This window comes from Lissotriton vulgaris, chromosome 7, assembly GCF_964263255.1.
Source record: "Lissotriton vulgaris chromosome 7, aLisVul1.2, whole genome shotgun sequence".
Classification (NCBI taxonomy): Eukaryota; Metazoa; Chordata; class Amphibia; order Caudata; family Salamandridae; genus Lissotriton; species Lissotriton vulgaris.
In genome coordinates, this window is record NC_141695.1 from 782,626,763 (window position 1) to 782,637,948 (window position 11,186).

At 42.3% G+C, this 11,186-nt stretch overlaps 1 protein-coding gene across 1 annotated transcript in view; it reads left to right on the forward strand.

Annotated features, from left to right (window-relative positions):
* The window catches only part of LOC147702408 (alpha-N-acetylgalactosaminide alpha-2,6-sialyltransferase 2-like), a 505,792-nt gene extending 498,094 nt beyond the window's left edge, over nt 1-7,698 (forward strand). Inside the window, exon 9 of the mRNA XM_086931027.1 lies at nt 3,450-7,698. Within this exon, the coding sequence (XP_086787153.1) occupies nt 3,450-3,644 (195 nt within the window). The 3' untranslated portion in view covers nt 3,645-7,698. The remainder of the gene's footprint in view (nt 1-3,449) is intronic.
* Nucleotides 7,699-11,186: the final 3,488 nt, after the last annotated feature.

Below are 11,186 nucleotides of genomic sequence, written 5' to 3' on the forward strand. Positions count from 1 at the left end.
CATCGTCTTTTATGCCAAAAATCACATTCCTGACTAGCATCAATTACTTACGAACTGTCCAATCACACAGTGACATTTCAAAAGATATTGCATAATGACAAACCCACTTTCAGTTGTCCAGCCCACCATATATGACAAGGCAAAATCCAACATTCTTGCTCGGACAGGTCGGATAAACCCATAATAAAAGGACCTCAACCCAAACCATAAATAGGCCATAAAAGAAGGAACAGAAACAGATGAGAGGCAAGATAGAAGGGTGTGTGCGTGTACCATAAACTCAGCAATGTCCTGTTCTTTGATCTCTATCTGACCAGCTGCCTAACAAGGAACTGGCTCAACAAGGTCAGCTTCGGGCAAGGGAGTCAGTTCGTTCAGGTCACACAGAAGTCAGCTAAAGGTGTACGAGTCCCAAAGACTCGCTCGGCCGCGGTCATCGGTCTATGTGAGGGCAACCACAAAATGGCTGCCGTACACAAAATGGAACCAGAAGGTTCGAACGAAATCCCTGAATACGTAGTGTATCCATCAATCGATTATGACGAAAACACTCGTACATACCGCACTCGTCTTTTGCGTTCCGCTGACACCAAAATCGTCTTCATACGACGACCTTTATTGAACGGGTTCAGAATCACGGAACCTCAGACCATTACTCTTTCTGTTGCCTACCAGTGGGTTCTTATCCAGTGTTAACTGTCTCAGTGCTAGTGTGATGTGTTGCTTCCATGGGGTTCTCCTTCCTTTGTCTCCCCTTCAATAGACTTGGGCAAAATGGTTTGCCTTGCTACATTTCCATCGTGTTTTGCTTTAGGCCAGCCATCTGTCAGGTGTGTGAGTGTGTGCATCAAAATTGCAATGCTGGCACTTTCTCATCGCAGTATGTTGTGCCTTTAGTGCCCAGCGTGGTAATGATCTCTGTATGGCTTTGACGGTTTCTTCTTTGACCCTTACTCAACAGGTGCTGCTAGAGTGTGCATGTCCCTGGGCCAACGCATGTTCCATTTCTTTGGCCTTGCTGTTCGCCAACTTACTTGGCCTGGCTAGTATTATTATATCTTCTAATTGTTTGCCGAGCTGGTGTATTAAATTTCTCAATGCTGATGTCCAGCAACTTTGGATGAGTTACTCCCTCACCTCCTTGGGCTTGTCATCATCAAAGCAGGTGCCTGCTAGTTTTCAGCCTGGGTGTGGAAGCCATTGATAGTCACTTCCTCCCATTGGTGAGCCTGTCGCAGTTTGAACCGCTTATAGTCCAGGTTAAGCTAGTGATCGAAGTGAGCGTTCAGTGTTGTTATGGTGGCATTGCAGTCATGGTCAGCTCTTGTCCCGGGTAGATTATCAAATAATTTATACACTTCTTCCCTGCAAAATGTAGGTGATGGGACCTCCTAAATGTGCTGTCTGTCTCCCTGGTGGCCCTGAAGTAATTGTTCAAGCAGCCAACCCACATTTCCACAGGGATACTGCCATGGCCTGATAAAAAAAGTTCACTAAAGGGTGGTAATGCCATCTAGATGCATGTGTAGTCACCTCGTTTGGCTGTTGGGCCACCTGAGGCATACCTTGTCGTAGGGCTGGTAGTTTTGCTGGATCATCAGCAATGGTTGGGGATGTCAGGTGATCTTCTTAGTTGTCCTTTTATTTCTTTGTGTATATACCCTTAAAGCCCTCTCTTTCCTTTTTTGTGGGGGGAGTCTCCCTCTGTTCCTTTTTTTTCTTCCAGCCTTCTCTGTCCTAATGTCTAATGAGGGGTGTCGGCTACTGCCCCACTCAACATGTTAATTTGCTCTTGAATTCCCACTGTGGACTGCCGATCTTTGGTAACACGACTCCCCTCCATGGGGTCTGTGTGGAAACCTGTGTTCCACATTTAGTGCAGCTCCAGCCAGACTGTGTTGCAGTCTGCCACCTTCAGGGACACTCCAGCGCTCTCTTGCTCTCTTCACCCTCATGCAGCGAATGCGAGTTGTCCTGCTGCAGGGGCTCAAGGGATAGCATGGTGTTGCAGGGAGCGGTTCACTTTGCACATTTTCCCCTCATTGATCTTTGCCCCTTTGCCAAATGGTGGGTTACTAATAATCTTTTTTTTAAATTTAAACAGGAAACTTTATTGAAAAGAAACAAAGGAACTAAAAAAAATGGTAACAGTCACAATATGTTAAAGTCATCAGATGTTAAATATATTACGTTTTGTACACCGTTGCAAAAAACAATATGAGTATTAGTCCATATGAGGGATAGTGGACTAAGGAAAATTAAATTAGCATGCCACAATAATGCAGGGTAAATATAAGAATTAAGATAAAGTCAGGTAAGTACAGAAAAAAGTTAAGGGGGTTTAGATACTTCCGCATCAGTGGGTTGATGTAAAGAAGCCTTTAGATCAGAGCATTCCAGAAAAATAGTTACCAGGGGCCAAAGACTCTCTCTGTAGCAAGGAACAGTGAGGTGATACAGCCTCTGTCTAATCTACGATTGTAATAAATACTGTACCAGCTGGATCGGAAGGAAATGTTGAGAGAGCTTTTACAATTCTTTGTTATTTGCTGGAAAGCAACAGCTATTAATAAATCGACAATTTGCACATTCCAATTACAATCATTCCAGTCAGGAGAAAAGGATCTCCAAGAACAGGTTTGTAAAGGAGAAAGGGACATGTGTGTGGAAAATTTAATTTGTGACCAGACTTGAAGCCAGAATTTATAGGTGGAGAGGCAGGTTACTATTATTATTGTTCTTTTGGTCCCTACCGCTTCCCTACCCGACGCATCCACCATCCTGTTCCAGGGGTTTTTTTGGGGGGTTTTTTTTAGCAGTACTACAAGTTCCTGCAAAATCCAACATTCATTTCCTTAGTTTCATGTACAACAGAGGGCCCATAGAATCTAACCTAAATTATATTACTAAACAGCAAATGCTCACAGATCCTGAATCATTTTACTAAGCTTACTAAGGCTCTTCAGAAGGGGGTGGCAGAGAGTGCATTTTTCCCCCGGCCCTTTGGTTTTTCCCGCCCCCAAGTTTCTGTCGCAAAATGTATTTATAGATTTAGAAACAAGTCTTTTCTGCACATTAATGATGATGCAGGTAACAAAGCTATACAACAAGAAGGTGCTAAGAGCTAAAGCTCTTCTTTTGCCATGGGTGATAGGATTTTTCTTAATTTTAGATAGAAGTATTCTTGCTATTTAGGGCCCTGCACTAAATGTTGGACCTGGGCCTGCGAAATCTTCTGGAATGCCGGGGAACGGAGCAAAGGGGCATGGATTCCATTTTTGTTGAAAGTGTGGACTGCCACTAACATACATGCGTTTTCAGTATGCAATTGTGAGTGTACGCCTGCACAATAGACAAATGTTTGAAGTCAACGAAAATGGACACGTGCAAGGTATCCTAAGTTACTCATTCTCATTCTCACTCCCCACCTATCCTTTCACCCCTCTTAGGTCAGCGCATATGGATTCATCACTCCAGACTACAAGAGCTACTCTGACCACTACTATGACAAGATAAAGAAGAAGATGCACTTTTATGCTAATCATAACTTCAATATCGAAATGCAGCTGTGGCAGAGGCTGCACCGTGAAGGAATCCTAAAGCTGTACCAAAGACCGTCAGAGGACCTTAACGACGCCAGCTGATGTCAAAGACTCCGTGGGCCCTGTCAGTCTAGATCTGTGGGAACTGTGCCAGACTGCAAAAGTCACAGGTAGAAGTGCCTTGCTTTCAAGGTCCAAACACATCTTTCTTATCCCCACCCTTGTAAGTCTAGTTATCTTGTAATGCAGCTCATTGAGCCTTAAAAGCACAAAGGAACACCACACCCAGATCGTGGTATGCACAGAAATGCACATGAATGTTTCGTGAGATGAGATGTTTTGTGAAAGCCTTCTCAGAAGGCTCACCGGAGGCTTCATAACTCGTCAATAATTTTGTTTGACCTTCAAGAAATAATTGAATTCATTGTCTGGTTTTGCTTTGATCTTCTGTAAAGGCTGAAAAGCCTGTGTAGGCCTCCTGTCCCTCCAGGGCAGTGGGGACTTGGCTCTGCACGGGTTTCCATAGCGAGGTGCATATCAGGACCCTCCCCTTTCAGGAAGCTTTGAAGGATTTTGGGGGCTAACTTTGAATGTATGATTTAACTTCAGCTCTTTGGTCCGGTCACTGGCAGTGCAGGCACACTAGTTCAAATTCTAAATGTGTTTACATCTAATTAGCAGGGATAGTGACATATGTTTTCAATATTGTAACAAAGCAGGGGGTCACTAATATTACTGCAAATAATCTCACTGACGACCTCCTGTTTCTCACATGTGAGGTCCGATTGTCATCTAAAAGAAATGGATGTTGAATGAAACACATTTCTCTGCAAAATGTTTGTAACAGGCTCACACATCACCCACATTAAAATAACATTAAATGGAAACTGTATTTGAAACAATCTGTTTAAGATTCTTTCACATTCTCAGGGCAAGATTCTCTGCAGAACAGAGCTGGCTCTATCGTTCAGGGGAAGTGGTGGGGGGGCTGAAAGGCTGGTGAGACCCTAGGCCTGACCCCACTTTGCTCATGCCTTAAAACAAAAGAGGGGCACATGGCTAGCTCAGGTGCCTTCCCTTGAGGGCTTCAGTGGATGGGACAACATAGGGAAGTCTAGAAGACAGGGGCGCTGAAGTCCTTTCAGGAATTAGCACCAGAATTTAATGTGCCACCATCCTAGTTGTTTGGTATTTGCAGCTCTGCCATGCCCTCTCCCACTATCAAGACACTCTCACTGATGTTCGCACATGGAGCACCCAAGAGTGCATGTTTCTTATGAACCACCTGGGTAAAGGAGGGGTGTCACAGATCTACCCATCCTTAATAATACAATCCCCCACAATACTGGATTCCCTACGAACCAAATGGGAGACTTGCCTTGAGGAACTTGATGAGGCTGACTGGTACTACGCTTGCATGGATCCTCGGATGCAAGTGATATGGGTCAGTCTTCGTATTGTCCAATTGAAATATCTTGGCCAAACATACATGACACCTCTGCGGATGTGGAGAGCCGCTTCCGCAGCTCCCCCACATGCCCTCGATACCAAAACTCTTCTGGGGATTTCTTCCATGTTATATGGTTATGCCCAGTCATTTAGGCTTAAGTAATTCTGAAAGATCTGAGTGGGACCATAGGCGACAGAACACTGGTGGGTCTGGACACCCTAATTGCCAAAAGAGACATTGTACATCACTGGGCTGCATCATCGGCACATTCCATCAATGAGTGGAGAAAGGGTATGGACTGTTGAGGCAAAACGGAAGAAACAATTTATGTGGCAAGGGGATGTCCTAGAAAAGTCCGTAGAATGTGGCAGAAGTGGTGAGATTACTACGGCTTGTGGGATAACTTCTGTCCAGCTGCTCACTAGCAGCTTCTTGGAGGCTGTGTTGATGCTTCTGGTAAGGGGATGACTTGTTTATACTATATTTCATTTCTGGCTATGTGTGGTATACGGCACTTTACAGTATTGTGTTTCATAAAAAACATCAATAAAGTGTGTTATTAAAAAAAAGGTCTCTGTCCCCCTCGGGTGTCTGCATTCTGAGTAACAGATTGAGTCCCCCATAGAAGAGATTCGGTAAATGAGCATCTCGGGGGGAGGAGAGGGGGGGGTAGCAAGAGAGTGTGCCATGCAAGCACAATCATCTTGTCTACTGTGCAGCTTCTCACGCACATTTTGCATTCCACAGCCATATAGTCCTCTTGTTCACATGTGCTGTATGCACCTCACAAATGCGCTGGTTGTTCTGTCAGGCATTGAATGTATTGTAAAATGTAAACTACTGAATCAAGGTGATTATACAATGAAGGCGTTTCAAATTGAACAAAGTCATGAAATAGTGGTAAAATGTGAAGGCCCATCATTTTGTGGTTATTCCTCACTTTTGTGCATAGTGCTTAGAAGACACGGCATATCTGTGTGAAAAATATTAATGGAAAATGCTGCTATTCTCAAAAGCTTGCAGATGACATTTATTGCACAAGCGAAATACCAAAAAGTGCGTCAACGCTACAGGAGTGCAACCTACCTCGCCATTCAGACATCCGCCCTCACTCCAAAGAGTCTGGAAGGAGGTCCAGCTTTCCTGCTCTGTGCATTTCATAATGACATTGACTCACTCCACCTACCTTTTATTTCATAGTAGCAAAGGGCAATATATAATTGCCTCTGTTTGAAGGCCAGTACTCCCTCATTTATGTGAAAAGCTAATTTACCGTCTGCACGTTTGATGGTCAAAGGAAAGTATTAAGGGTTAAGGTTCATCGGTGGTGACATTGTGTATGAAATTTCCAAAGTAATAAGACACAACTTAGACAATCTAAAGAGGTTTTGGAAAATGGCAGGTATGTTAAACATAAAAGAAAATCTGTATTTTAAGTACCACTCACACGTTAGACAAGCCATCCAAATAAAGAACTGCTTTGTGAATTAATCCTCCTGGTTTTCGGAAACGCAGACATCCTGTGGGTGGGGGAAATTCATTAGAATGCATGTGGAAGTTGGCTTCCGCTCTACAAACCTAGACCATTTAAAGCTTGCCACTTTCCACAAAGACTGCATCTTAGCAGGACTTTCACCATGTAGTCTATAAAACACCACACGCTCAAATTGCCATGTATTTCGCACAGTGGTTGACGCCTCTTGGGCCCTAATGTAAGCAAGGATATTGGGAACACCATACGCTAGTTTTGTACCAAAAAACACCAACCACTTATTGGTTAAAATGGGCCTCTAGCACCCTTGGGTCCTGGTGTTACTGCACCAGCTGCACTACTGATAGCCAAGCTCCTGATTTCAAGGTAACGAAGACCCACACTAAACTCTTCTGTTTGGAGGTCAGGGTGTTGCTGTTCATCTGCAAAACTTGAAATGTATGTACTTCTGTTCAGCAAAATGTGTATTTCTATGTATATATGAGGGCGAAAACGATTCAGTTCATTGCCAAATACATGTATGTAAAATGTCCTATGACATTATTCAGTTTTCTATCAATAGGGAAAGGCCAGGTGATATTAATAATGTTACAGTTCTACAGCAATGAAGTTGTGTATTTAATTTCGAAACGCTTACAGTTTTTAGTTTGATTGAAACAGTTTTCATACAGATATTATAAGGTATTGAATGTGGTACTGTTGGCACAAATGTATACACTGCAATTAACCTTTTTGTACTGATAGCTTTTAATTAGTACACATATGCATCAATTTTGGGTGTTTGCGGGTGTTATTACATAAAACGGCAGCTGTGAATTCTTTCGGATCTTTCATTTAAGAAATATTTTTTCTTCAGCTTAATGCTTTTGTATTTAATTGTACAGTTAATGGTCAATAGATAAAAGTTGTTATTGTTTTATTTATTTTATTAGGTTTTTATATGAATCCTTGCAAATACAAATTTCTATAAATTTCCCAAAAAGTTACGGTTAATCAACTAAATGCACATTACATTTGGGTAAAAAAAAAGAATAAATTAATTTCACCCAAACTGAGCTCCAAATTACTTGAATTTTTGTCATCTGTGTCCTTTCTATATCTTAATATGTACACTCTAACTTTATAGGTTGAAGCAGTCATTCATATGGGCTAAAGAAGTCTTTTCCATGCTACATTATATGTGTTTTCAAATAAAGAATGCTTTAATGATGAAAGTTTGTAAAACTGTTAAAATTGTATTCTTTACAACATTGCCTACAGGTTCTCGACATGCATGTGTCTGAAATGTCGTTGTCTACTAAATATGAAAATGCAAATCTCACGCATGAAATTCAAAATGAGGAAATTGAAGCATACCAGAGATGCATACCAATTCATTTACTCAGGAATCAAGAAGGGTCTTTGGGATCTAGAATAAACTTGTGGGCTTCCACTGAAGGATGAAAGCTGCAGGTTTATGGGAGAGGGGGCACGATTGGTGTAGTTCATGGCAGTAGTCCACCAAACTGTTTGGTTCTCACCAGGGCTGGTTTTAGGGCATTGCAACTAGTGCCGCTGCACTAGGCTCCAACCTTAGGGACGGCACTTTTTGTCCTCTGACCAAAAATAGGAACGGTATCCGTCTATCTTTTTCATGGTCTGCAGAGCATAACATACTTTCAGTTTCTTTTTATGTTTCTATGAAACTTTAGGGTGCAGTTCAAAAAAGAAAAGTGTGCTAATGTTGTCAGCATGATCGTTAAATTGCACCTGTAGGAATGGGACCACTTCGTTTTACCCTGATGCAACAGGCCATACACCAGAACCAACAGAACAGCTTTCAAAGGAAGAGTACATTTTAAGGAATCATTGTTATTAATTAGTAACAACTGACAACAAAAGCATGCATTCGCTGGTTAGAAAAATTCAAACACGAAACAAGTTCAACTAATTGAGAGACTGTTTTTACCTGACTGTGCGATGCGTTCCCTCGTGGAAGGCGGGCTGTTATTTGTCCTCCTGATAGAAGAGTTTGTGTGTGAGTTTTTAACCTTCAGCGAGAATTGTCGGAGACACACTTTTAAAAGAATATGAAATAATGACTGGGCAAAGACTGAGACCCATGTAATGATTCCCGATCAACATATCATTTCTGAAGTTTTTAAAGGTCTAGACAATATTTTGTACTTTCAAGATGACATATACATTTTTGGCAAGACTATTGAGGAACATAACATTGTATGGAAACAGGCATTACATAAAATTGCTGAAGTGGGTATCACTTTGCGAAAAGCCAAGTGTTGTTTTTTGAAAGAACAGTTGGAATATTTGGAGTATATGATGACAGCAGATGGAGTAAAACCAAAAACCAATGTTTTGAAGGCAATTGAACTAGCTCCGACACCGCAGGACATGGAGCAGTTAATATCCTTTATGGGTTTGATAGAGTACTATGCGAAGTTCATACAGAGGTTTGTAGACAAAACCGAAAGTTTGAGGTCATTGTTGAGGTGTCATGTGACTTAGCTAGGCCCAGGGAGAAACACTGTCTTTTTGCATACACACATTTTTCTTGAGTTGCCTTCTTTTTTACATGATGACTTTTAATACAGATTTGCATGCGTGACAATGTAGTATTAGTTTATTTGAAACTACATTGCCTACACAGTCCACTTAGTAAGAACATTATCCCAACACTTTGAACGTCCCATGCAAGGTCTTTACATACATTGTGCAAACGTGGTCATCTGTATATTGTCCATGAGGCGACACAGCTATCTATAGAATCTAAACATAGCAGCCTGTATAAAGGTCTTGGCTCGGAGCAAGGATGTTATAAAAAAACAAGCATTTCCGAGTTTTGGGAAGAGGAGCTCTTGCTGCTATTGCAAGGTCATCACAACATGAATTCTCAGCCCAGCTTTTTTCTAATCCCACGGCAAAGGATGTCCAACTCGTGACCAAGATGGAGACCTACATTCTTTCACTTCAGGTAATGAGTGTTGGGTCATCCAGTAAGGGTTTTCTTGTTAGAACACACAAAACACATCCTAGACACGCATAGAAGGAGTATGCCAGTATTCCATATTGATTTACATGCTTGCATATCTACATTGTTTTAGCACAATGGTTTAACTATTCATTCTGTTCACTATCCTAATACTTTTATTCGCTTTCATTTGTTTCTGTCTATTTATCTTTGCAACACATATATTTTTTACAAGAATCATGTTTGTTCAATGAATATTATAATATGAAAATGCTGTGTATTGTATTATTATCAGAGAGAAAGAGAGCACAAGTGACAGAGCAAAAGGGTTCTCGATCTATTACCACGATTCCTGGGGGATCAGTGTTGTCATGTTTAGTGGTTGTCAGAACCATTTTCTACCTGTCTAGGTTTAGGGGTTCCTATGGTGGCACTGTGAGCTAGCTGACCTACAGGACAACATATCTTGAGGGTTTGCTTGGAATCAGTCTGGCATAAACTCAACGTTTATGCTGTCTACAAACACACAGTTCCTACTGGAAACTACACAACATGGAGTCGCAACGTTGGTTGGGTTCTTATTTTTATGGATCGCCTGAGTAATTCAATTGTGCCTACTCAGAGATCCATACTTAAAATAATGAAATTAAATAAAATATTAATTTATAAGCGTGCACTTCTACCCTAAGGTGTCTAGGTGAGAGACAGTGATGGCAAGAGTATCACAGAAGTTAACATTTAAAATGCCACGTTTTAAGTCGCAGGTCCCAGGTGAGAGGGTATCACACCACACAGTCTCCTGCACTAATAATGCTTGGACAAGCTTGATGAGGGTAATGGATAAGGTCCTGCCCTATTCCCCACTGGTGCTGCTGCCGTGCCTTCCCTATGCTCCAGTCATATGGGAAGCAGCATGTTGCGACATGCTACGCTAGAGTGGGCTGCATACATGGAGTGATCTGTATCACAAGGGATGGTTTAAAGACCAAAGGGAGTTATGGACTGGAGATAGAGTTACCCCACTGGAGGTGGTTTTATATATAAGACTCAAACACGAAATACGAGCCAATACACCGGATATTCGGCATGAGCCTACCCCATTGGAGGTCCTACACATCACATTAAAGATGTTCAGCCCCTCACACGCCGTATCTCTCATCTATCGAGCGGCACGGTTGGAATGGCCACCCAGTGCCACCAGGTGCCAGGGGTGCGTGAGACCGGGACTTGGAGTCCCCCTTAACTGACACACAGTGGAATTACTGTTGCGCACAAACCGCAGAGATCACAGCTAGCAGTAGACTGCACATAATAAAGTTAAAAATGTTACATAGAACTTACTACACACCCACACTGCTGTGTAAATACAAGCAACAAGGGGATGTAAAAGCTGCCACCAAGAGGGGGCTGACTTTATACATCTGGCAGGAGGTGTTGGAGGCACTAGCCAAAATGATTACACTGCCTTTGGCACTGTCCCCCCTGCTGGCGCTACTGGGGAACACAGCAGACATCCCTAGGGTGCACAGGAAGTTTGCTGCTTGGCTCAGCTTTTGGCCAAGTGGAGGGTGGCCTGTAGGTGGGGCAGAGGCAGAGCTCCCAAATTCAAAGATTGGTTAAGTGACTTTATATACCGCAAAGACCAACTGACAACCTATGCAGAGTTACTACTGAATGCATCTCTTTCCAGAGATATTTGGGAGCCGCTAATAACATACCTTCAGGTCCATAGTA